Source organism: Eschrichtius robustus, chromosome 16 (assembly GCF_028021215.1).
Source record: "Eschrichtius robustus isolate mEscRob2 chromosome 16, mEscRob2.pri, whole genome shotgun sequence".
Classification (NCBI taxonomy): domain Eukaryota; kingdom Metazoa; phylum Chordata; class Mammalia; order Artiodactyla; family Eschrichtiidae; genus Eschrichtius; species Eschrichtius robustus.
In genome coordinates this window covers 89,322,374-89,349,504 of record NC_090839.1, presented here as the reverse complement: position 1 = coordinate 89,349,504, position 27,131 = coordinate 89,322,374, and the positions used below count along the sequence as shown (strand labels likewise).

General features: G+C 54.9%; 1 protein-coding gene across 5 annotated transcripts in view; it reads right to left on the bottom strand.

Annotated features, from left to right (window-relative positions):
* Positions 1-17,502, bottom strand: part of TNRC18 (trinucleotide repeat containing 18) — an 89,744-nt gene extending 72,242 nt beyond the window's left edge. For 3 of the 5 annotated variants that reach the window (XM_068524628.1, XM_068524632.1, XM_068524631.1), the window contains exons 1-2: positions 17,111-17,502; positions 14,775-15,207 (exon numbers count right to left, since the gene is read on the bottom strand). In XM_068524628.1, coding sequence (XP_068380729.1) covers positions 14,775-14,961 — 187 coding nt within the window. In that variant the 5' untranslated portion in view covers positions 14,962-15,207; positions 17,111-17,502. Of the gene's footprint in view, positions 1-14,774; positions 16,104-16,495; positions 16,745-17,110 lie in introns of those variants that run through there. The other 2 variants (XM_068524629.1, XM_068524630.1) reach the window with 2 other exon arrangements.
* Between the last annotated feature and the right edge of the window lie 9,629 nt (positions 17,503-27,131).

Genomic DNA, 27,131 nt, shown 5'->3' with positions numbered 1-27,131 from the left:
ATGGTGGGTACAAAGGTCTGGTAAACAATGAAGGACTCATAGGACTTTATCACAGGCTCGGGCGGGAATATGGGACAGCACAGCCCCACGGGCTGCACCCCAGGGCCTTTGCACCTCAGCCTGGAATCCATTCCTCCCTCCAGATACTGCAAGTTATCTGTATACTCCCATCTGTATATACCTCACTCCCTTCTCTTGCAGCCCAGGTGACGGGGGACGAATGCGGCCTTCCCGCCGTCACCAGGGCCCCCGTAAACTGCAACCTGCCCCACCCCCACCCCCTTTCCTGAATTATTTTTTCCACCGTGCTTATCACCACTTATCAGACCATATACACATTAGCTCCTTCTTTATTGTAGTTCCTTGTTTATTGTCCCTCTCCACCCACTGGAACAGGAGTAGGCAAGCTTTTTCTTGAAAGGGCCAGATAATAAATACTTTAGGCGTTGCAGGCCTATTCTGCCTGCCTGACAATACTTAAAAACTACTGGGCTTGGTCCCAGTGAAACTTTATTTACAAAAAACAGGAGGTGGGCCAGATTCGGAGGCAGTTTGCAGACCCCTGCATTACAGTGTAGGTTTACGCCATCCCCAGTGCCCCCCTGTGTACCTACACTGTACACAGTAGGTGCTCGATTAATATTTACGGGTGGGAGGGATGGGCAAGGTCACGATCAGTTAGAACTGGATGAAGGACAAAGAGGAGCCTTTCCTGGGCCCTGCTTCACAGCCAGCATAGGGCTTCAAGGCTTCACTTCATTCTGTCTCTAATCCAACCACCCCCATGCCACCCTCCCCCCAAACTACCCACCCCCACCATCAACTCTGGGAGGGAGAGATTCTTGTCCCTTTTACAGATGAGGAAACTGAGGCTCTGACTCCAAAATCTACACTTTTCCACTCAGCCACAGCACCCGGACTCGAGACCCTGTTTTCATCTTTTCACTCCCAAAGACCCCCTCCCCAACCAAACAAGAAACAAATGTGTTTTCCCTTCGTATTTTAAAATGTTTTGGCCTCGCAAAGGAACTGCATCCCTTAAGAAGTCACCAAAGGCTATCAGAGCCTCTCATCAGCATGATCAGATCAGGGTTATCACCCAAAAAAAAGCCCATTCTAGCCCAGAGCACAGGCATGTGACTTAGCCGTTTCTATGACAGCCGCTGAAAATAGTCCGAGGACCCTCTGGATAAAATGACCTTCAGACTCCCATTCATCCCAAGATTTCTGTAATATCTAAGCCAGAGCAGGGGTTAATGCCCCGTCTCATAAAGAAAGAGCCTTATCGTTCAATAAGAATCTCAAGCAATTCACAAATGAAGAACAGTAAATAATGGCCGAATTCAGGAAAAAGTTAGTATCGCAAACAAGTATCGAAACAGGATGACATCATTTTCATCTATCAAATCAGCATATTTTTAGTTTGACTGTGGGCCGGGGGTGGGGTGGGGGCGTGTAGAGCAGCGGAGGGAGGGTGAGGACAGGGCCAACCCACCCCCAGCTTTTGGGAAGCAAATCAGCAGGCTAGCAAAGCCCAGACCCACTTCTGGGGGGTCCCCCTCAAGGAAACCACCTTTGTGGGCAAAGAGGTCCTTATCAGGATGCTCGCTGCAGCCAAACTGATCTAGAGATTTAATGCAATCCCAATCCAAACCCCAGTAGGGGCAAAGGTTGGGGGAGGGGGAGGGGCTGTGAAAATTGAAAAACTGTCTCTAAAAGTCACATAGAAATTGAAAGTCGGGTGAAAAATTGAAGAGATTTTTGCACACCCATGTTCATAGCAGCGTTATTCCCATTCACAGCAGCGAAGAGATGGAAGCAACCCAAGGGTCTATTGGATAAACAAAATGTGGTCTATCTTTATACTATGAAATATCATTCAGCCTTAAAAAGAAAGGACATTCTGACCCCTGACCCAACATGGATGAACCTTGAAGACAGGATGCTAAGCAAAATAAGCCAGACACAGGTCAAATATTGTTACGATGGCACTGCTAGGAGGTCCCTGGAGGAGCCAGATTCATAGAGACGGGAAGTAGAGGGTGGGGACCAGGGGCTGGGGGAGGGGGATGGAGGTTAGTGCTTAATGGGGACAGAGTTTCAGTTCGGAGAATGGAAATGATCTGGAGATGATGGTGGTGACTGTTAATGGTGATGACTTGACTGACAATGTGAATGTACTTAATGCCACTGAACTGTACATGTAAAAATGGTCACAATGGCAAACTTATATGTATTGTACTAGTTAAAAGAAAAAGTTATATAGAAACACAGAAAATCAAGAATAGCCAGGGCGGACTTCCCTGGTGGCGCAGTGGTTGTGAATCCGCCTGCCAATGCAGGAGACATGGGTTCGAGCCCTGGTCTGGGAAGATCCCACATGCCGCAGAGCAACTAAGCCCGCGAGCTACAACTACTGAGCCCAAGCGCCACAACTACTGAAGCCTGAGCACCTAGAGTCCATGCTCCCCAGCAGGAGAGGCCACCGCAATGAGAGCCCCTCGCACTGCAACGAGGAGTAGCCCCCTCTCATAGCAACTAGAGAAAGCTCACGCGCAGCGGCAAAGACCCAACGCAGCCAAAAGTAAAATTAAATAAATAAATAATTTTAAAAAAAAAAGAATAGCCAGGGCAACCTTCAAGATGAAGAATAACGTGGCAAGACTTAGGCTATCAAATACCAATAATGCAGCTGGTGTGATATCGGCACATGGGTACATGAAAAGGCCTATGGGGACAGGACCATTCAGAAACAGGCCCACCATTGCACAGGGTAGAAAAAGGATGGTTTTTCAATAAACACTGCTGGTCCGCTTGGACACCCATATGGGAAAAGCCATGAATCTTGACCCCCCTACTTCACACCATACATAAAAATCCCTTCCAGGTGCACTGCAGAAAGGCAAAAGGCAAAAGATTCTAGAAGAAAACACTGGAAAGGCAAAAGCTTCTAGAAGAAAACACTGGAAAATTCCTTCACGACCCAAGGGCAGCCAAAGCTTTCTTAAAGACCACATTAAAAAGCACTGACCATAAAGATAAGACTGATATACTAAAGTACATGAAAATTAGTCATGTCTATTCATCACATGACACCATTAGGAGAACGAAAATGTGAGCCACCTCATGGAAAAAGATCTGTGCCCCATTGAAGGGCTTGTATCCAAAATATATAAAGAACGCCTGAGGATCAACAAGCAAAAGGCAGACACCACAATGTAAAAATGGGCAAGATTCGACAGGAGAGTGGCAAATAAGGACGTCCAAGTGTCCAGTAAATCCATGACAAGGTACTCAGCCTCATAAACCATGGAGGAAATGTGAATGAAAACTTCTGCACACCCACCAGAAGGGCTAATGTGTCAAAAAGGAAAAATGGACAATATTAATACATGGCCAGAGGGAGCATAAATCAGTACAACCATTCTCAAAGAGTTTGGCAGAATCTAGAAACCTTTCTGACCCAGCAATGCCCTCGCAGGTCTGTGTAGAAAGATCGCAGATTGGAATTCAAAGATCTTCTCACCAGTAATTGCCAAAACTGGAAAATAACCCAAATGTCCAACAAGAGCTGGATAAACAAATTGTGACATTCTCACAGGAGGCAACCCCTTCAGCAAGGAGAAGGCACTACAGCGACCAGGGCAGGATAAATCTCACAACCTCACACCCAAGAGAACACACTATATGCTTCCACAAACGTGAAGGGCACCAACAGACAATTCAGAGCAGGTGGTTTAAGCCAGGATAGGGGTCACCTTGGGACAGGGTGACGGAACAGGGCACCTGGGTTTCCTTCTTAACCTGGTTGATTCCGTTTGTGAAAAAAATAACCAAACTGTACATTTATGATCTCTGCTTATTTCTGTGTGTCCTTTAAGCCCCAATAAAAAATATCATTTAAAAAACTGAGTGCAGAGGGAGGCCAATCTGAACAAAAGCATGAGTAATTTTCATGGAACTCTCACACTGACAAAATTTGCAAAAACAAAAACAAGTAAATAAATAAAAATGAGCCCAGAAAGGAAAAGGGAAAGAGAAAGAAAAATTCTTATTCATACCCCATCTCTCCCCAGCCCCTGGCTTTCTCACCAGAGAGCTCAGGTCTGGCCCCTAGATCCCACACTTCCTGGCTGTGTGACCTTGGGGAGGTGACACAACCTCTCTGAGCCTTACTTTCCTCTGAAGTAAAATCGGGAGTTCCCTGGTGGTCTAGTGGTTAGGATCCCGGGCTTTCACTGCCATGACCCAAGTTCAGTCCCTGGTGGGGGAACTGAGATCCCGCAAGCTGCGCGGTGTGGCCAACAAAAAAAATAATAATAAAATAAAATAAAATAAAGCTCTCACCTTTAAAAATAAAGTAAAATGAAGGGCAGGCAAGAAAGGAAAGAAACTGTGACTGGGGCCGTGCCTGTGTCCTCCGCTTCATGGCACTCCCCTCTCCCCGAGGAAGGTGACACAAGACAGACCAGCAAGGCTGAGGGACAGAGCTAGAGGGTGGGGGGCTTACCTTGCACATTCTTGGTGCTGTGACTGGGCCACAGGACCTGTGGCCACTGCCAGCATCCCCAAGCTCCCATCCGTGCAGTACACGTGGCTGAGAATCTTGAGCTGCTGAGGTTCTTCCCCTGAGCTAAGCAGAGGCTCAGAAGCCACCAGGACAGATTGACCTGCCCCGCCCACCCAGGAGGGGAGGGGTCCAGCTGGGCCCGAGGGCTGGCCCGAGGGGCTTTATTCCTCCAGCTCCCTCATCCAGGCTAAGTGTTACCTCCAGCCTCCCTCCCCTCCCGCTGGAGCCAGCCCTCACCCCAAGACGGTCGGATCCCAGCAGGCACCTTTTAGCCGCCCAGACCTCCCAGCTCCTCCCCAGCAGAGGTCACAGCAAGAGAAGGGCAATCTGGGTTTAACTCCAGCCCCTCCCCCAGCCCAGAATCTGGGCCCCCTGTAGGCTAGGACTTTGCCTTGCTCCCACCAGACACCCAGCCCACAAAGTAGGTGCTCAAATCTAAATAAAGGGGATCCCAAGGCAGCCCAGAGCGGTCAAGGCCTCAGCCTTGCCAATGATATGCAAATGCATCCACCCCTGACTCGCCCCAGGGCTCCAGACTTTCTCAATTCTAAAGCAATTACAGAGGATTTCCCCATTGATTTCTCTTCCCCCTAAAGGAGGTCCTGGCCTAGAGGAAGTAGAGGTAGGGATGGAGGGAGGGCCTTCTAGGAACTATCGGCCAAAAACAGGGCAGCGTCCTAGTGGGGAAGGCGGAGACAGAGAGGAACCAGGTCTCTCCGGCACACGGGCCAGGGGAGGAGAGGCGGCTGGATCCCAGGGCACTGATATCTAGCATGACAAATCCTTTCCCAGAGGACTTCCCTGACGGTCCAGTGGTTTAGACTCCACGCATCCACTGCAGGGGGCACTGGTTCGATCCCTGGTTGGGGAACTAAGATCCCGCATGCCAAAAAAAGAAAGAAAAGAAAAAAATCCTTCCCCAGATGCCAGAACACTCACAAAAATGGCAGTAACACGGTTTTAAAAGGAAACATTACTGCGCATGAATGGAACCCTTGAGGGTCTTGGGCTGGATTCTCAGGGCTGGTGTGGGGACCAAAGTGAAAATGGGATCTGAGTACTACAAATCCTCATTCTTAAAAGGTACACTCAGCTCTTGGAAGAGGGGCGGCCAAGTTTAAACTCTCTGGAGGCTGTAACAGGACTCCAGCCTGGGAGACTGAGGAAGACAGAAAGGAAGACCTACAGACACTGTCAGAAACTTCCACCATGGTCAACAAGCCCCCCCCCCTTGGATCCCAGTCCTGTCAGCTTGTTAGCGCCTCTTTCTTAAATATGAAGAGACACCAGAGAACCAGCCACCAGACACCTGCAGAGTCTCTAACGTGAAAGACAAATGAACAAAAAAGACCCAGGGGAACAGAGACCATGCCTGAGAGAAGAAAACTCCAGAAAAAAAATATAATTAATATCCTGCAAGTGATGAGAACTAATATATCCATGAAACAAGAACAGGATGCGATTGAAAAAATAAAAGCACTTTCCTAGTGGCACAGTGGTTAATAATCCGCCTGCCAATGCAGGGAACACGGGTCCAATCCCTGGTCCTAGTCCGGGAAGATCCCACATGCCACGGTGCAACTAAGCCCATGCGCCACAACTACTGAGCCTGCGCTCTAGAGCCCGTGAGCCACAACTACTGAAGCCTGCGCGCCTAGAGCCCGTGCTCCGCAACAAGAGAAGCCGCTGCAATGAGAAGCCTGCGCACCGCAACAAAGAGTAGCCCCGCTCGCCACAACTAAAGAAAGCCCACGGGCAGCAACAAAGACCCAACGCAGCCAAAAATAAAAATAAACAAATATTTAAAAAAAAGAAAGAGGAGCATCCAGATTATAAGACCGAGTTCCTAGACATTAAAAATATGACAACTTAATTAAAAAATCAAACTGCACAGTTAGAAGACACAATTGAGACCATCTAGAAAGCAGAAGAAACAAAGAGATGGAAAATAGCAAAGAAAGTAGAAGAAAAGTAGGTGATCGGTCTAGGAGCTCCACTACCTAATAGAGGCACTAGAAAGAATAGCAAAAATGGTGAGAAGCAAATCATAAAATACCAATAAAATTAACAGTAATTCAAAAAGTCTTCATTTAAAATGTAAAAGGTATGGGGCTTTCCTGGTGGCACAGTGGTTGAGAATCTGCCTGCCAATGCAGGGGACACGGGTTCGAGCCCTGGTCTGGGAAGATCCCACATGGCACGGAGCAACTGGGCCCGTGAGCCACAATTACTGAGCCTGCGCGTCTGGAGCCTGTGCTCCGCAACAAGAGAGGCCGCGATGGTGAGAGGCCCGCGCACCGCAATGAAGAGTGGTCCCCACTTGCCGCAACTAGAGAAAGCCCTCGCACAGAAACGAAGACTCAACACAGTCATAAGTAAATAAATAAATAAAGAAAGAAAGAACATGAATTTCTTAAAAAAAAAAAAAAAATGTAAAAGGTAAGCACTATTACTCGTTTTACAAAAGAAAAAACTGAAGCTTACAGAGTTAGGTAACATGTCCAAAGCCATGTGGCAAGTGGAAGAGCATGTGTAAGAATTTCAGAGCCAATGCTCTATAACTATTACGTGGTTCTAAAAGATTTTAGGCGTTTGTAAAAGGGAAGACAAAAAGTTCACGTACAAAGATCAAGAATCAAAATAACATCACACCCTCAAAAGCTGCCCTGGAATTTAGAAGGTAATGTTGCAGTTCCCTCAAATTATTTCCAAGATGCCCGTCAAGCGTGAAGGTAGAATAAAGGCATCTTCAGGTATACTAGGCCTCAAAAAAATTGCCTTCTGTGTATCTTTTCACAGAATGCTACTGCAAGATATGCTCCACCAAAACAAGGAAAGCAGGAAAGAGGAAGGAATGAGAATCAGGAAGCAGGAGATGCAACATAGCACAGAGGGGCAGTGAGTCTGAACAGGCCCTGGCACCAGGCAAACAGACTAGAGCAGGAAGAAGAAAAACTGCAGGAAGAACATCTCCAAGGAAAGAAAGAGGCAGCTCATCCAACAGATCTAACCAAATGAAAACTATACCAAGAGATGAGAAGACAGAGACTCTAAGAAATGCCTGCAAATGGGGGGGAAAAAGAGGCAATTAATAACTCAAGGAAATAAAGAAATGAATTTTATTATATCACTTGGCTCAAATACAAACATTTACAAATCCAAAGCCATAATAATAAAACTGATTTAAACAAAATTGTATTTTGGGAATTCCCTGGCGGTCCAGTGGCTGGGACTCTGTGCTTTCACTGCCGAGGGTCCAGGAGGGCCCAGGTTCAATCCCTGGTGGGGGAACTAGGCTCCCACAGGCTGCGTGGCACAGCCAAAACAAAAAACAAAACAAAAACAACAACAAAACAAAATTGTATTTCACAAATATTGGGAGGAGAGAGGAAGGAGGAATGGGGGCGGGGGAGGGCGTGAGGCCACAATGACAATCAACATTTACTAAGTGCTTATCATTTTCCAGATACTGTTCTAAATGCTTTACATGTATTAATGATTTAATCCTCATAACAATCTCATGAAGTAGATACTATTATTATCCCCATTTTACAGATGAGAAAACCAAGGTAAGAGAGGTAAAGAAACTTGCCTACGGTCTCACACTAATAAATGGGAGAGTCAGGATAGAGACTTGGACAGTCTACGCAAAATCCTCATCTTCTATAGAAGTCAATAAAGAATCTAAAAATCTAAAAAATAACTAGCGGGAGAAGCAGGGGATTACAGAAAAATACGGATGAAAAGGCCAAAAAAGAAAAACAGCCAAGAGAATTTAAAGGGGGCATCAGGAATGGGGAGACAGGAGGCAAGGGATTGCTGGTTCTCTTTATAATCCTTCTAACACCATCTGACTTTTTAAACGACACCTAACTTTAAAGTTTATACTCCGCATAAAACAGAAGTGTATACTTTCACTAGGTGAATTTTACATGATGCAAAGTATTCCTCAATAAAGCTTAAAAAAATGAGGGGAAAAAAGTGTTTAAGATGCAGGCACAGGGACTTCCCTGGCAGTCCAGTGGTTAAGAATCTGAGCTTCCAGTGCAGGGGGCACGGGTTCAATCCCTGGTTGGGGAACTAAGATCCCGTTTGCCGCTCGTTGCGGAGCAGGGGGGCGGGGGATGCACACTCAATTAGGTACTAGGTACTACTACTTACTCACCAGAATGAATAGAATTTAAAGCAACTGACAATATCACGTGCTGGGAAGACAGGGAACGGATTGCACAATGGTGCAACCATTGGAAAGCTCACAGCTACAAAAGCTGAATCTACACATACTCTGTGACCCACCAATTCCAGTCCTAGATACTATATACACAGCCAAAGAAATGTGTACCTATGTGCACCAAAAGGGCATGATCCTACCAACACTATTCATAGCCAACACTGGAAACAACCTAAATGTCCATCAACAGACAAGAGTGATGTGAACTGCGCTGCATTCACGGGGTGGAATACCATACAGCAACCAGAAATCAGTAACTGCTTCACACCTCAGATACGTATGAATCTTACACACTGGTGTGAGTGAAAACAGCTAAAAATCAAAAAGGACATGCTGCATGATTCCATTTACAGAAAGCTCAAATACAGGCAAAACTAATCTAAGGTAACAGAAATAAGAATGAAGTTGGATGTGGGGTGGATAGTGACCAGGAGAGAGCAGAGGGAACCTTCTGGATGCGGGAAATGTCCTGATCTTGAGCTGGCTGGTGGTGACATCAGTGTGTTCACTTTGTAAAACTGCAAGTACTCAAGATTGAAGCGTTTTACAGAGTATCCATTACACCAAAAAAGGAGAATAATAAAAATAATGGGTTCCAGTTGGCACCCTGAAGTCTAAGGAGCCTGTAGACCATACAAAAGGGGCTACGTACACAATTTCAGAGGTCCTCAGAGAGGACCAGACTAGAGCCAGGGATTCGTGAGTCACTGGTTAAGGACAATTTTAATTACAGCAATCACTTTTACTGTAACTTTTGCACAGGGCTATTCGTGTGCTAGGCACTTCAGTACCACTAATGGACCCATTTCATAGATAAGAAAATCTAGGCTTAGAGTCATCACCCAGTAAGTGCAGGAGCAAGATCTAAACTCCAGAAATCCGACCTCAGCCCCGAGGCCCTCCTGCCCCCAGCAGTTATCTGGAGATTGCAAGATGAACCTAAGCTGATGCCTAAGGCCCAGAACATGCAAAATTATTACTGAGAGTGTGTGAAGCAGGTTATTTATTCTGGGCTGAGGGTCCATCACTTTCATTAGCTCATCAAAGAACCTGGGATGCAGATGGTGAATGCATTCACGGCCTGCAAAGATGGTTTGTTTTTGTGATTCTGATCAAATGGCCTTGACTTCCTCCAAAGTCAGATGCCAGGCCTCTATGGGCAGCTGGTGTGGCAAGGACCCTAGCCCTGGGGGCCAAGACTGGCCACTGGCCAGGTGTCCCCACTGCCCCTGGGGAGGCCCAAGACCTGTCTTGAGCAGCTCCCATAGGTGCCCTCAAAAGCTGGGCTGGGAAGTAAAGGACAGGTGAAGTTCATGATGGGGGTAGATTCTGGGCGAAAGACAGGACCCCACATGACCAAAGATAGGGCTCCAAGTGACCTGGTGGCAGTTACGTGAGATCAGACTGCAGACTGGTCCACACCAGGAGCCAAGGGCACCCCGACCTGGCCACATCCAAATCAAGAATGCTCTGTCACCACCTTCTCCTCAAACCTCTTCCTCCCCATTCCTCCAGGAGTAGCACTGACCAAGAATCCATTTGCTGTCCTCCTCATCTGCCCCTCCACGTCGATCTCAGCAGCCCCACCTCCACAGGACACGAAACCCTGGCCACCTCCAGCCTCCCTCCCTGGTCACTATCACCTCCCTGAGAGCCTCCTCACCACGGACAAGTTCCCTGCTTCTCTCCCGTCTACCAATCTCCAGCAATCCAGACTAATTTTGTTAAATGCCCATTTGGAAATCATTTCAAACTCAAAGTCTGAAACAGTACAACTAGCAAATAGTCCAACTGCCATATGACCTTCCCCAGGTTTGGCAGTTGTGAACTGCTTTCTCACCCTACGTGTGAATGGGTGAGAAGTTGATTTATTTGAAGTCATTTGATTTATCGTTGTCTCCCACGTCTAAAAATTTTAGATATTGTTTTTTTCTTTTCCTGAGTCATTCCTGAGTAGTTGCGTTCATCAAGTCCCCGGCCCCTAAACATTTCAGTGTTCTTACTTCCGAAGAGCAAGGACCGTCTCCTACATAATCACAGTACAGTGATCAACTTCGTGAAACCTGATATTCACTATCGGCTAATCTACAGTCCATATTCCAATTCTGTCAATTGCCCCAGTGATATTCTTTAGAGCAATTTCTTCCCTGATCCAAGATCCAATCGAGGGCTATATATGGCCTTTTGCTGTCAGTTTTTTCGTCTCCTTCAACCAGGAACAGTTCTCAGCCTTCGTCTTGCATGCCACTGACATTTTTTAAGAGTCCAGACTAGTTCTGTAAAATGTCCCTCAATTTGAGTCACTCCCTCCATTTAAAACCCTGACTTCTCATTCCTCAGAGTTTGAAATTCCAAGACCTCATTACTGGCCTTCAGGGACCTGCAGGGTCCCACACTCCCCCCACCCCCACCCCTACCCCCCTACCCCCAGCTCTGGCCATTCTCAGGGCTCACAGCCCCTCACCACTCCGGCCAAAAAAGTCCCTCGGTATTTTCTTTCTTTCACAGTCTATCTCTCTCTTTAAAATGACTTCCTTCGCTGACTTATGTTTACTGCCTGGCCCCCACACACTAAGATGGGAGCTCCAATGACGGCAAAGATTTCTGTGTTTGGTCACCGCCGATTCCCAGGGCCGGAGCAGTGCCTGGCACACAGGAGGCACTTGGAAATCCTTTGCTGAGTAAATGAATAAGTGAGGAAAGAAGACAGCGCTGAGGCTGAGAGCTAAAGAACCAGGAGGCTCAGAGAGCCAGGGGGCTGTGGAGGCCCTTCCAGATTCTAGAACATTCCCCAGGCCTCCCTTATGCCTCTGCCCAGACAAGGATGCACCCAGCAAATCTCCCTTATCTTGGGGATCACATCACTCCACCAGCCAGTCCCACTGATTAATCTTCTTAAATCAATCTCAGTAGGCTGACTGGATTCCAGAGATAGAGCTGATCAGACCCTGCAGAAGGCCCACAGCCCGCTATTGTCCACTGGCCGGTCCAAAGTGCAGGGCCTCCCCATCCTGATCCTGGGTTCCCACCCCCCATTCACATATCCTCCAGGGGCCAGCCCAGGGTGTGGGGTCAGGGAGAATAAACATCCAAGCACAAAATCCTGCTAATAGCTCTTTAATTGCAATGGTGAGGAAAACTGAGTCCAGGCCTCCCAACCGCAGAGCAGAGGAGCAGGTCGACCAGGTGTTTGTCACTTACTTGCCCATTTCAACGACTGCTGTGAATATTTTAGGGCTCACATACCTATCAATACTCAAGATTACTGGAAAGGGAACCGGGACCCTCTATCCCAAACCCCATTTATTCTTGATTTCACCTCCTCTTCTGCAGAGGAAGGAACCATCCCTCTCCACCCAGATCCACGATGCAGAAAGCTGTCTCCCAACCCCCCTGTCAATACCTGCTTGAATAGGGTCCCAGCCACCACCCCCCAGCCAGGGTCCCTTCCAGCTGTGAGCCCTCCCGGGGCAGCTCCCTCTGCCCTGGAAAGCTGGATTCGCCCGGAGTTCCCGCCCACGCTGGAGTCCAGAGGTAACTCGGCCTCTCTGGTTGTGTGACCTGAGGCAAATAGCTCAGCTTCTCCAGGCTTCCCAGTACAAACATAAACAAATAAAGAGGCGGCTGATAACGTTGGCGAGACTTAGGGAGCTGACAGCCAAGAAGGTGATGCGCGTTGGAAGCAGAAAATTTAGCACCTGCACCCCACAAGAAAGGCGGGGACGGGTGCTGCGTTGAGAAATTTGTAATCCCGCCCCGCCCCAAGCAGTGAATGAGGAGCAGTTCCCCACCGCCTGGCTAATGGGATTAGCACCGGCCTTGGTCTGGGCGTTGGCCCGGGGTCTGGGGGTCCCTAGGTCTCACTGCGGCCACTCGACCGGCGGGGAGCAAGAGGCAGCGCCAGCCCCCCACCCTCCCCTGCTGGGTGAGCGAGCACCGGCCTGAGTGGCGGCGCTTCCCGCGCCCGTCTACTCTTTCCTCCATGACCTCAGCCGCCGAGCACGCAGAACTCAGGCAGGTCCTAACTCACAAAGTGCCGGCACAGGCCTCTGCGGCCACCTCCCGCTGGACTTCCTCGTCCTGCCTGCCCCGCCACCGAGTCCCCTCCCCCCGTGCCTCAGCGTCCCCATCCACCTAATGGGCATTAGATGGCCTGGTTGCTGCGGCTGGGCTCGGCGCGGCCCTGGCCCCCTTGAGTGGTGGCTGTTTTCCCGGCTTCTCATTAGAACACTTGGCCGCGGCCAGGCCCCAGCCAGACTGGAGACCGGGAGTCCGCGGCGCCCTCTCCCAGACTCTCGGAAGGCGAGTGAAGGCCCTGCCAGCCAAAATGACTGGGGTCTCACTTCTAGGCCACAGAACCCTGCCACCTCCCCGGGCCGGGCCAAGCGACCTTAAGAGCGCAAACACAAAAATTACCGCGGCCTCTGGGCGCGCGCAAAAGGGAACAGCCCGAGCGGCCCTTTGTACCCCAGGGCCGCCCCCCAGCCCTTCCTCTAGGGTCTCCGGCACCCCTCCCTCACCGGAAGCGCACCACTTGGGAGAAAACCCTAGCCCTCAGCGTGGCCGGCCAGGCAGAGCTCCTGGGGGACACGCGCACCCCAAGGCCCCGACCCGGTCCTCGGCCCCCCCGCAGGCGGGGATCTTCGCGCTCCCGGCCCCCCCACCCGCCCCCCGTGCGTGCCCCTCCCCCGCCTGGCGCCTCACAAAGGCCCTTTGTCCCGCCGAGCCCTGGGACTCTGGTTCCTGAAAAGTTCCAAGAGAAAAATCAAAGAGAGAGGCAAAAACAGCGAGTGCTGCCGAGCGGGCTGGGTCGGTGCGGCAGGGCCAAGGCGGCTGCTGCGGCCCAGAGGTGTCCCCTCCAAGATCCCAAGGCCAAGGGAGCGTCGGGAGCTCCCCGAGAAATCACAAGAATCCTAGACTACGCTTTGTTGTGGGAGAGGTGGATTTTTTAAAAGTTGAAGCGTGGGACGCCAGGCACAAAGCTGGAGGCAGCCGGGGGAGGAGGAACCGGGTTTTCTGCGGCGGCCGAAGGCAAGTCTGGAGGTCCCCGCGTCTCCCTTCCCACCCCGCCGGACTGGAGCGGCCGAGGCCCGCGTGGGGCAAGCTTCTCCCTCTCCAGTGTGGTCCCCACCGAGCCTGGGCAGCCCCTCTCGGGAAATGGCAGAAGCCACCGGGCCTTCTCGGCCACCTCCTCCTGCGCTTCCATGTCAGACCCACGGTGTTCCCTCCGCCGATCGTGCCCCGCGGATCCGCTCCAGCGCCGCTTCCTTCCCCTACCTTCGGGATGGCGACTGCCCAGGGTCTGCATCCCTGCCTTCCCGCAGGAGAACAAGGGGTCCCCGGGGCCGGGGTTGCTGCCCTCCTCCCGGGTGGGGGGGGTGGCATGAGGGGTCTCCCAAGAGCCGCCGGCTGCCCGCCCGCGAGAGGCTGCGTTCCCAGGGCTGGGGTCTTCGTCCGCACCCTCAGGCGCCGGGGCTGGCTGGAGACCCCGCACGAGAGTCGAGAAGCTAAGGACCGAACCCGGGCCCACGGCGCCTGAAAGAACATTTGCCACAAAAACTATTCTGGCTCTGGGAGCAGATGTCTCAAAGGGTATGGAGCTGGTCTGTTCTTTTCTCGCCCAGATTTTGAGACCTCCAGCCCAGGCTCGAGCTGCAGGAGTCCGGGGTTTGGAATCGCCCCTGGTGGCTCCGATTTCGGCAGACTCGAGCGCCTTGGGAGGGCCCGACGCGCCGGGGAAGGCAGCTGAGTCGCGCGCCGCTCTCCACCGGGGCCTCCAGACTGGCCTCTGCCCCGGGCCCAGGAGCTGAGCCTGCCCGCAACCCGTGGGCACCCAGTGGACCGGCCGAGGGAGAAGGAGGGGCCGAACCCCCGTTGCGAACGCCGGGGGGAACGGACCTAGCACTTTCCCCGGGCCTCCCTCCCAGGATCCCGAGGAGACAACAGGGGGCGGGCACCGCGCAAGGCACTTACCCGGGTGCGGGTGGAGGTTGAGGCCGGCCATGTACTTCCCGGGCGGCAGCGCGCCGGGCAAGCCTGAAGCGGGCAGGCGTCCGGCCGTGGCGGCGCCCACGCGGTGACTGTCCATGGCCAGGCTGGACAGCAGCGGCGGCGGGGGGCCGTGCACAGACCGCGGGGGCCCGAAGTCTCGGCCATCCATCCTCCGCGGGAGTGCCGCGGCCAGCCCCCCACCCGGCCCGCGGGCCTAGTTCAGTGGGACCTAAAAGTTCGGCCTCGACGTAGTCCCAGAGTCCTCGGGCGGCGGGGGCTCCGCGGCGTGCATGGCGGCGGCGGCCAGCGGGGCTTGCGCTCGGCGGCGGGCCTGCGGCCCGAGGCGCACAGACGGCCGGTGGTGGGGCCCCTCCGGGCGGCCAGGCGGAGCTGCGCGAGGCGGCGCACAAGGCGTCTTGGCGGGGAGAGGAGACGGGCCGCAGAAGAAACAGAAGGGGTCAAAAGAAAAAGAAGGGGAAAAAAGAAACAAGTTCAGAAAGTCGTCTTGCCGTTCGGGGTCGGGGGCTGCCGATGTGGTGGCCAGAAATGAAATTGGGAATAGCCCCTTTTCCATCAAAAGTTAAATTCCATGCTCCTTCCTTCGGCGGCATCGGGCTCACGGGCAACGGCTCAAAAGGTGGCCGGTGGCGCGCTGCGCCCCAGCCCAGACTCTGCCTCGGCAGCTCACGGGTGCTCCCGAAACTGGGGAAGGCCCCTCGGCCGCGCCCCGAGCGCGTCAGTACAAACCTCCGAAGTGTGTTGGATTCCTGGGCATCACATGCTCCGGGGTTTCAAACAGTGAAACCTTTCCATGAGCAGTTCGAAATGTCTCCCTAAACACTACGTAACTATCTGATCTAGAAAGTTTAATACTTAACCTTTGGGAGCCCTTGTCTCCCTTTTCTGAGTTTGGTTCCCCTGAGCTCGCCCCGAGCCGCAGATTAGTAGTTTTTTCATGAAAGAGGGTGCTAAGCGGGTTTATTATTTTTAAAGAGACTCATCGCCCCCTCTCTCCACCCCGCTCGGGTCACTGTGAGTCGCAGAGCCTAAGTCCGAAGAGCCGAGACGTGGCATTCTCGCCCGAGGACTGGAAAGAATCCTTCAAAACAAGCTTTGGTTTCATTTTCCAACGCCCTGGCCTGGGAATCCTGCGGCCCGAGGACGTGGCCTGGCGCGGGGGATTTGGGGGGCGTCAGAGGGGAAGGGAGGGACTCAAGGGTGTCGCTCCTACCCTAGCTTGCCCCCAACCCCAAAAATAACCTACAAAGAAAACCTTCGCGTCGCGGGCCGACCGAGGGGCGCCTCCCCTAGCGTTGGGCAAATGCCCCTGTAGTTCCAGTTTAAAGCTGTTTATTTAAAAGATTTGCCGATTCCCGGGGGGGCGGGAGGGGGTCTGGGAGCCAACCCTGCCCTCGCTCTCCGTCTGCCCTCAGCAGCTCGGATTCCTGATTCCAAGAGGCCCGGGCGCTCCTAGAGCCACCGATCAAGCCAAAGCCACCGGCTCCCGGGTGCCCGCCCTGCGCCCCGCGACCGGCGGCCAGGCCCCGGAGCTGCAGATCCTCTCAGCCGCAACCCCCCGGCGTCCTCCAGCCTCCCTCCCCAACTTTGCTAAGGATGCTTATTTTAACCCGGTTTTGGTTACAAACACCCCCTCCCTCCCTCGCTGCTTCCCATCAGGCTCTGGTTACCAGATCCGCGTTTACTTTAGAAAAATCTAAGATCGCCACATCCGAAGATACATGTCAGACGATGAGCTTTCCGTGATTTAAAAAAAAAAAATACATTCTTTGTGTACTTTCTTTTAAAAGCCAGCGCTTCGGGTCATGCCCCAGCGCCCCACTTTGGGGAAGTCGGGGTGAAGCCCCCCGGAACACCCTTGCTCTGGCAGAGAAGCTGGCTCGGCCATCTGCGGGCTCTGCTGCGTTCTCCCTACTTTTCTCCCCCTCTTAAATGCAGTTAAAATGGCTGAATTCCGGCTTTTAATTAAAAACAGCCTATAATCGAAAACGTCTAGGCGTCCCTGGCTCCCCCACCGCCTGCCGGGAACCGAGAAGGGAACCGACGCCCCTCGGCCCGGTTGGGCGGGCTAGAGCAGGGCTGGGGGCTCAGGTGGGCGCCCGGGGCGCAAGGACTTGCCCCCACCCCTCCCGGGGCACCCCACCACGCCGGCCCTGGTCCCCCGATTCTGTCCTCGGGAGCTGGAGAGCTGCGGGTATCCCCGGCGCACCCCGAGGGGGGAGGCGGGGTGGGGGGCCATCTGGAGAAGTTTGGAGACCATCGCGCCCGGCCAGGGGCAGGCGGGTGGCCCGGCAGCGTACCTGGCGCGGCAGGGCTCCCGGCTCCAGGCGACGGCGACTCCGGTGGCGGCCCCGGCTCCCGGCGCAGCTAGGCGCCCGTGCTGCCCGCCATCCCGCGGCCGCTGCTCCCCTTCGCCACCCGCAGCCGCCTCACACTTTTTGCCCGCCTTTCCTTTTTTTGGTAGAAAACCGCTCCCCGGGCCGAGCGCTCGGCGCGCCAACTCCTCCGCCCTCCCGCGGCCGGGCTCCCGCAGCCCCCGGAAAAGCCAGCTTTCCTCCCGCCGAGCTCCCCGCTTTTTAATAAAATCCAGGTAGCGCCGGTTTAAAGAATCCCAAATCTCCATATACAGCCCGGGATTGGAAAAGGTACATTACACAACCCCCCTTTCAAGTTCCTCTCGCTGGATCTAAAAAAAAAAAAAAAAAAAACCGCGGGGGGGCGGGAAAGGGGAGGCTGGGGGAGGGGAACACTCTCCGGCGAAGAAACACGCATTGTTCCCGGGTGCCCGCCTCCCCCCAGGCCTGCCCTCGGCCGCCACCCATTGGCCGCGCGCGCCGCCAATCACGCGCATGTAAACACCTTGGCCCTCAGCCATCCCCATAAAACCAATTACGGACGAAGGGGCTCCAGCAGTTTCCAGGCTCCCCTCGGTGGGGCTGAATGATCAAAACTGGTGGTGAGAATTTTTCCGGGCCGTTTCTAGGCAGCCCTCCCCCTCCACCAGCTCGGACCCCCCCTTCCTCCTCCTCCTTTTTCCTCCCCCCTCCCCCAGCGTCTGGGCTGAGTGATCAAAATAGAGGAAGATGGTTGTCGCCGCAATCCAGGGCTTTGCAAGGCGCGGTGGTTTAATGGGCCGCCTGTCAGCTTCCTGCTCGCAGGAGGAGGTGACAAGCCGAGCGAGCCGGGAAGAGCCAGAGGCCCGGCGGGCTGCACCCCGGGCCCGGGCCCCCGGCTCCCCACCTCCCCTGGGGCGCGCCTTCTACAACGCGCGGTGGAGACGCCAAAACGGACAAGGGCTGCTTTTTCCCTCCTCCCCCCACCCCACTTTAAAACAAAGCAGCGATTCATTCCCTCCCCGAACTGCGCGGTTGGGTGGGATGGGCAGGCGAGAAGGCGGTTTTCCTAGCCCCGGTCTGCGGGTTCCTCCCTGAAACGCGGTGTCAGATGGTTACTGATTAATATTTTGGAGAGGCCGCGGCGGCGGGCAGCGGGTGAGTCTCTAATCTCCTAAAAGGGGTTCCTATAGAAACGCGGGCCAGGGCGCGCCCCCCGCTCGGCCCCGGCCGGGGCTGCGGCGCTTTGCACCGCGCCCCTCCCCAAAGGCTCTCTTTGCGTGGGCGCTCCCCTCCCTTTCTCCCCCCCCAAAAAAAAATCAGAGCAGAAAAAAGGATTAGATCGGCTGAGCGCGAACTGACTCCCTCTCGATTCTGACATTTCAGCCTATTAGCATTTCTCCACGGGGCCTTCTGAAACCTATTAAAGTGTAATATTAAAAACCTCTTGGCTGGGGGCCTCTCTCGCCTTCCATCCGCCGTGCCCCCTCCAGGGAGGGCGAGACCGGGGGGAAAAAAAAATCTGTTGAGCTCAGAGGAAGCAGCAGCCAAGCCCAAAAAGTGCTTGGCTGGCCGCGGCAGCCGGAGGGGGAGGGGAGCCCCAATCCCCCAGACTTTGTACTTTTATTTTGCGCTTTCAGCAAAATCCTTTCTGGGTTGAGTAGCCGGGAGCTGCCCGCGGCAACCTACTTGGCTGCGGGCACGAGGAGTGCGGACGCGGTCGGAGGGGCAGTCCTAGGGGCCCGCACCCTCCGCAGCCCCGCAGGGACCCGTGCCCGGCTAGGCATTACGTACCCTCAAAAGGAAGCTTGGAGGGGCAGAAATCCTTGCCGATCCTGCCTCAGAGAGCAACCGCGGTGATTAGATTTTAATTAAAACTAGAGAAGCCCGCTCTTTCGCCCTGCGCTGCGGACTCAGCGTTTTCGCATCGTTTGTTCTTTTTTTTTTTCCAATCCATTTTTAAGGCAACTTTTCTGGAGGGGGTGGAAAATGAGCTAGTTAGCGCCCATTCGTTCTATTTTCTTTTCTCCACTTTTAGAAAAAGAAGGGGGGTAGGCTTGGAGAGCGAACTGGGGGTGTCTAATTTAATTCCAGTATAAATTTGAGGAAAAAAGTTCAGCCTCTTGAGGGCAGTTTCAAGTTGCCCTTCCTGGAGCCTCCTGCGCTGGTTTCTAGGCTGCCCTCTTTTGGAAGCTGGAGCTCTGCGGGGGGGGGGGGGAGGGAGGAGTGAGAAGGAAAGAAAGCCACGAAAATAGCCGGAGCCGAGGGGAACGAGCGGCGGAGCAGGGCACGCAGGTCTCAGTGGCGGCCGGGGCGGCGGGAGGCTCCCGGTGCAGCCCCGGGACGGCCAGAGCAAAGACGGAGAGGAGAGGGGGGTTAGAGAAAGGAGGTATTGTGTCTGTGTGCCTTGGGGGAGGGGGGTGACTGCAGAAAATAAAGTAAATGCAGTTGAGCTGCACGAGGCTGCTGAAAGCCAAGACAGGGGAAGGGGCCGTGCGTGGGGTCGCAGCCCGGGTGGGCGCCGAGTGTCCTCCAGTCTTATCCAGAGGCCTCTGTGGGTTCCTAGTAAACCCTCCCACTCCCGAGCCCCCATCGCTCAGTATTCAGACCCCAGACACTGAACCTCCATTCCATTATCCCCCGCCCGGGATCTGGAATGTTTTTCTTTGTTTTAATATAGCTCAAGAAAAAAAATATGTACGTTGAGAGAGTTGGGGTGGGGAATACAAAGGACTTGCAGGGTGGAAAAAAACAAAAGCCTATTTTTATAAATGTTTAATGTTTTCACTCCTGGATGCTCAAGACGCCGTAATTTTGACGGCGGGGTATGTGTGCCATAAATCATTTAGTTGCTAATAAAAATTCTGCCTGTTTGCCCTGGATTTGCCAATGGCGTTTGCATTTTCCAAGTGTGCGCCTGGATGGAGTGGCGAACCAAGCCTGCATTTCATTAGGGCCGAGGTTCGGGGCAGGCGAGGCCCCCTCCCCCACCCACACCCCGGGTCTTTGTGGGCTGCAGCCCACTTGCGCTCCCCTCCCTGCATATACCCGCACCCGCGCGAGCCGCTGCGCGGCCCTCCCGCCAGAGCTCGCCCGCGTGCAGGGCCTGGGAACGCGTAGGTGGCGGCGGCGGCTCCTGGTTCCCGGCCGCGCAGCGGGGCTTCCCGGACAGACCCTGCCCGGCAGTGCCGGTTCTCCGAGCTGCAGCTCGAGTGGGGGCGCGAGCCGGCCACGCCGAGGAGCCACCCGCCTCGGACGACCTACGCGCGCCCCGATCTTTGCCCCCTCCCGGCCCGCGCCCCGCGCCCCGCTGCCCGGGTGCCCGCAGTCGCTGGGTAAGCAGCGGCCGGGAGCCATCTTTAGGGCGGGGGACGGATCCCAAGCCGAGTGGTGGGCGCAGCCCAGGCTCCTTCCAAGGCCCTGGCCATTCGTAGGGGGCATGGGGGACACCCCTGGCCGGGCTTCAGGGTCTGGGGAAAGAAACACCTTCCCCGCTTTGGTGGCCACAGAAACGTAAAAACCAGGCCGGGGCGCCCTGCGCGGAGCGGGTAACAACGCGCAGCCCGTAGTCCTCCCGGGTCCCGCCGCCATCTTCCACTCCCTCCCCCCACGTATTTGTGTTTACTCGGCAAGATCCGTAGCCAAAAAGAGTGTGTTGACGCAGTGTGTGTGTGTGTGTGTGTATTTTGTACTAGCTGGGCGGAAAATCGGCTGAAGGGGGGAACCTCCTCGCAACCCCAAACCTCAGTTCCCAGAGAACCCGCCCAAGCCAGCGCTTTTGTCCGCGGCCATCGTGGGCCGCCAGAAACGAGGCCTTTTGTATATTCCTAGGCCTCCAGCTCCGTGGACGCGGCCTGACTGACAAAATTATTTCGCTTTGTTTTAAAACCCAAGGACAGGCCAACCTTGGATTCAGCTCTCCCTAGCTACGCCTTTGTCACTGGCGGGCTCAGTCCCCAGCGCCTCGGTCAATCCTGTCCTATTCAGGGCCGAACACGGCGCTCCCCGGAATCCTGGTGTGGCCGACCGCTTGGACGCGTTCTCCCCCACCCCTTCCCCAGAAAAGAAACCCGCATCCTTTCCTAGGCGAGGACACCCGAGCCACCTCCACCCGTCGCCCCGAACGGCCCTTCGCGGTGCGGACCGACATCCCCGCGCCTCCACCAGCCTCTCGGTGAAGGGAGCCCCGGGCATTCGCCGGCCTCTGCTGCCCGCTCGGGAAGCCGTGACGCTGTCTTTTAAGCGCCAGTTTCCAGGTTCCAGGTCCGACAACCAGGGAGCTCCTGGCCCGGGTGCCGCTAAAACCCGGAGAGGCCCCGCCCGGGAAAGCCAGGCTCGCCATCCCCTTGCTGGGACTGGCCCAGTCACGACTCGGCGCCGAGCCGAGGTTCGGCCAGCGCAGCCGAGATGGGTCCCGACCCGCCAGGAAGACCAAGGACGCGGCGCCAGAGCCACGAAAGCCGCAGGGACCAGGGGGCACGGCGGGCAGAGCCTGGACCGAAGAGCCAGGCCCGACCCTGGCAGATCCCGGCGGCTCTCGGCTCCGCCTCCGGCCCTGGCCTCTTCCCCCGGCCGGGTCGGGTCTTCCACTCTACTGTTTGGCTCTAAGGGAGACACTCTCCGTGCGCAGGGGGCTGGCTGCGGCCATAAATCTCAGCGCGGGGCCCTCCTTCCCGCTGCACGCACGGGTACTCCCGGTCGTCGACCCCGCGTCCCTACCGCACCAGATGCCCTGCTCTCCAGGTCAGGGCCTGGGGGCCCCGAGACTGCGCAGGGAATCAAGCCAGAAGCTTCCCCTTTCACCAGAGAGAGGGAACGGCCCCGTCCACTTGGTGCCACCATCTTCCATCCCCGCGGTCACCGGACCCTGAGGTGGCCTGGGCCTCACCGCATCGCTGCCTAGGGTAGGGGCGCCCGGGCGGGTTGCTTACTCCTAGAAAGGCTAGGTGAGGCTGGGATGGGCGCGCGACTACCCACCTGAGCCCAACTCCGGCTCTACCTGTGCCACCGAGGGGCGACATCAGGGTCACAGTGGCTTCTCAGAACTCAGCCTGCCACCCCTCTCTGCAGACCGTGCTTTAATCCTGGGCTGTTGTTTTGCCCTTGGAGCCCTCTGAGGGCGCACCATGCAGGGAGGGGGACTTTTTCTGTGTGCATCGAGGACCTAGCAGGGTGTCTGCAGGCGCTGTGCCTGTAGGTAGCGGCTTATCTGGTTCACTACCCGGTGCCAGCCCATCATCTCCTCCTTGCCGGGGATACCTCCAGCTTTTCCCCGTCTGGCCCCAGTTCGGCACCCTGGTCGGCCACCCGCTTTGGCGCAAATAGGCAAACCATCGGGAAAGCAGGAATTGGTCCAGCGCTGGTAGCAGCCTGGTAGGGGCGGCAGTCTTTCTACCCCGGGTGGGGGGAGGGGCGTGGGGGGATACAGGGGTGCAGATCCAGACAAGGTGTATTTGCAATAATAACGCTTAATGTCACCAGCTTTGTCTGTCTCTTTACTAGAGGGGCGGGGAACAGGCCTTGGCGCTGGCGACCTGCATCAGGCGGTTTGCTCTATTGATGGGGACAACCACCTCCGAACAGCCACCTCTTGCTTGGGACTTCGGGTGGGGACAACCGCGGAAGGGGGAGGCATTCACCCCTCCTGGGTGCCTCCCGAGAGCCTCACTGTGCCAGTGACACGACGGCAAACTGGCACGTGGCAGATGCCGGAGGCAGAGGGTTTGGAAACCTTGCTGGGAAACACTCACCTAGGGAGCTCCTTCCTAGAATTTCTAAAAGCACATTTGGAGGGACCGAGGCCCTCTGGCCGAGCCCAGGAGAATTTGAGCACTCGCCTCGGCGGCGGTGGAACGCCGCCTGGGAGTGGAGAGGCGGCTGAGCCACATTCCAGCCGCGCCTCCCCCCTGGGCCCCAGCCCCGCGGCGCCCCAGGAAGCGCCTCCGAAAACAAAGCTCTGCGGTTTCAGCCCAAGGTTAAAGTCCACCGTGAGCATTTTTTCCCCAGAATCCAAGAGCGATTGTGTTTCTCCAAATAAACCACCAATAAATCAGCACTGGGGCCGCCTGCTGAGGAGCTCTGCTGACCTTGGGGAATGGATTTCCTGCTAGACCCGTCAGAGGACGGGCATGGGGAGAGGGACACCATGCCAGCCGTGCCCCCTCCAGAGAGAAGCGGAAGAGGCACTGGCCAAGGGCATTCATGGGGGTTTAGGTGGTACTGGTGTGCCCGGAGGGGACGGGGTGGCAGTGCCGGCTTGTGGGGATGTTATTGTGGGAGATGGTTGCTTTGGGGGACGCTGACCGTGTGTTCACTGAGCGCCCAGGGTCCCCGCCCTGTTCTAGGCGCTGGGAAAGAGGCGTAAGGGACAGAAAAGGCCTCTTTGGGGGCCTTCTTTGTCCGGGTGTGCCTGGGTGTGTTCCCAGCCAGTCTGTGCGGGTGTGACTAATGGGATTTATGTATGTCAGCACCAGGGTGACTAATGGAGGGCCCGGCAGCACGTGTGTTTGGGGAGGGGTGTGCCTGCCGGGGGGCGGGGGGGGGCGTCGCTGTACCTGGGGGGGGGAGGAGGGGGCTACCCGGTCCCCTCCTCGAGGTCCCCGTCTCCTGCTGCTGGTTCGCAGCTTTGTCTGGGCCTCTGAACCCCTGCTTGGCAGGCCTGTGCATGCTGAGAGTTCTGCAGCAAATTCCTCCGCCAGCCTGGCCCCCAGAGGCGCCTCCATCCCTTCCCACTGGCCTGACCCACGTGGCCCCTGCAAATCCAGCCCGCCCCACCCCCTTCCATAGCAGACCCCTCCAGCTTCCTCTCTTTCGGTCTGAAAATTCCTTCTGATGCAAACCCCTGCTTCGTGCAGGCTTGGACAGCCCTCTGACATGGGTATTGTCACGCCCATTTAACAGACCAGAAACCAGAGGTTCAGAAAGAGAAGCAACAGGCCCACACAGCTAAGATGTGGCGGGCGTCCTCAGCTAAGCCAGGCAGGGCGCTGGGGATACGAATGTGGAGCTCCTGCATCCCTGGGAGCCCCCATCCTGACCAAGACTAGCTTAGAGAAGGTAAACGGCCAGCTACACTAACCCAGCCTGCCATCCCCTTTCCTGTCCTGCCCCGTCCATCCTCTCCACCTTCTCCTGGGGCCTCTCTCCTGCCCTCGCCTGTGGGGGAGGCAACAGAGGTCAGAGGTTAATGGGAGCCCATTTGGCCTGGGCCTAGTAAGGGCAGGGCGAGGTCAGGCTGACCCAGGGAGCCTGGCCCGCACTCCCAGCTGGGAGGGGGCTGCGGTCGGGAGTTCAGGGGGCCAGGGCTTCCAGTTCTGGCGGAGCTCGGGCTCAGGACACACCCAGAGAATCCCATCTCCCCTCCCCCTCTGGGTCTCCTGGTTTCTGACACACACACACACACCCCAGTCTCTGGGCATTCCTCTGGGTGTCTGCTCCTTGCATATGCGTTCTGTCCCACACATCTGTGCCCCTGTTAGAGACACCCTCGTCAAAAGGGTCCGTGTGAGCCACAGAAGTGGGGTGACTTCCCAAAGTCACCGAGCCCGGGTGGCAACAAGCAAGCCAGCCAGGTTTCGGCCCAGCTCTGCACCTCCCGTGCTCCCTGGCAGTGCTCCTTGGCCCGTGGTGGCATCTCCAGGGAGGGGACAGCAGGGCAGCAGGGCCTAACCCTTCTTCCCAGGTCTCCCAGGAGTCTCCCATCCCCACAGTCTCCCAGGATCTCTCTCTCTCTCTCTCTCTCACACATACACACATACACACAGACAGACACACACACACACAGACGCGCGCATGCACACGCTAATCTCTTCACCCCCTCCCTCCTTTTTTTTTTTTTTTTTAATCCTTCTTTGGCATTTTCTTTCAAACAGAAAATAAAAATATTTCCCATGGCTGCAGCTTTGAAAGCTTCCCTTGCCTTCCTGCCTCTCTCCCTCACCCCCACCCCCATGTCAGTCCATTTCCAGAGTCAGCAGAAAGTCAAAAACAAACCCAAAAAGATCAAACCCGACAGGCCCCCCTTCCCGCGCCCCTCCACTTTCTCTGCATGTCTCCGGCTGTCTCCACCCTGGAAAGGAGCGGGAGGTGGGCCCCCCACTATACGCGCACACATGCACTCGCATACTTTCTGTGCCCACAGGGAGTCTCTTAAGAACCTTCTAGAGCCAACCTGCCAGAAAGGCCTGCTTACACGGTTCCTTCTGCTGGAAATATGTGGGTTCTCCCCCACCCTCCCCTGTCCAGCCCGGCTCACCTGGCCCAGCTCCCCTGGACCTTCCTCTGGGAGGCCATCTGTTGTGTGTTGAATACCCCCCAAAATTCAGATGTTCAAGTCCTGACCCCCAGTACCTCAAAGTGTAATGCTATTTGGAAATAGGGTCTCTGTAACTGTAGTTGTGATGAGGTCATATTGGAATAGGGTGGGCCCCAATCCAATATGACTTGTGTCCTTATAAAAACAGGAGACAGACAGAGGCAGAGGCCTGGAGCACATCCTTCCTCACAGCCCTCAGAAGGAACCAGCACTGCCCACACCTTGATCTTGGGCTTCCAACCTTCAGAGCTGAGAGAGAATACATTTCTGTTGTTTAAGCCACCCATTCTGTGACCTTTTGTTATACCAGCCTTAGCAAACTAATACACCATCCTAATTTTTTTCTTTCTTTTTTCGACCGAGCCACATGGCTTGCAGGATCTTGGTTCCCCAACCAGGGATCGAACCCACGCCCTCGGCAGTGAAAGCACAGAGTCCTAGCCACTGGACTGCCAGGGAATTCCCATACCATCCCAGATTTAAGTGCCCACAAGAGTCAGGCAGGAAACGCAGATGAGCAGAAGTGGGACAGCATCCAGAGGGGATGACTGGTCATATCCCAGACGGTAGTCCCCAGGGGGCTAGATCTGCTGTTGTTTGTGGGAAGCTGGTGCATCAGTCAGAATGCGCTAGGTTATGCTGCAGTGACAAAAATCCCCATCTCAATGGCTTATCACAACACATAAAATGTATTCTCCCTGACACATTGTCTGCTCTGAGCCTGGGCAACCCTCCAGGGCAGCTGAACTCCATGTGGTGACTCAGCACCCCAGGCCACTTAAATTTCCTGAGTTGACCACCTCCATGTGAGGCCATCACAGGGAAGAGAGGATCATTGCACAAAGGACTTTCACTGCCAGAGCATTTATCATTCCTTATATTTATCCACTTATGTTTAACAAATACTGGTCAGGCTCTGTGCTAGGCCCTGACAATAAACTGGTAAACACAGTGGACCAGAGTCCTGTCTTCATGGAGCTTACAGTCCAGTGAGAGGGACAGTTGGTTAACAAAGAACTCTTAAGGGTGGTGAGCACTGCCAAGGAGAAGGCCCAGGAGCAGTGGGAAGAGCCAGACCATGCAGGGCCTCAACCTAAAGCAAGAAAGAGATGTTTTCAGTGGGTCCCACAACTAGGAAGCCCAGAAGTATAACACCTTCAGGTATGGATGGATCAAGGACATACACTGCCCCCTCCCTCTCAATTTTAATTCCCTTTCCATTGGACCCATTCTCTCCTACAAACATCCATTTTCTCTATGTGGTAGGATATGGCCAACCTCACATCTGCAGCAAGAAAGAGGCAATGCCCCAGGAGTTTATCGGGAGAGATGGTAATGCTGGACAGAAAACAGACTGCAGATGAGCTGTCTACCCATCACACTCTTCCCTAAGGGCAAGATCTAATCAGACCTGAGGAATGACTGATGAATGAGATTTATCACACAGCCTTGCCCGAGAGGCAGAATTTCACCAAGGGGATTGTACTGGCCACAAACTTTGCAGCTTCTCCAATCGCCCCTCCACCTTCCGCTCCCCCTCCTCCTCTTTCTCCTCCTTCTCTCTTGTTGTCTCTCTGTCTCTCTCAACACCCTGCCCACACCGGCACATCAGGTCACAATTCCAGTTCCAGATGATTAAATGCCACACTGTGGGGCATGAGGCCTGGCTCCCCA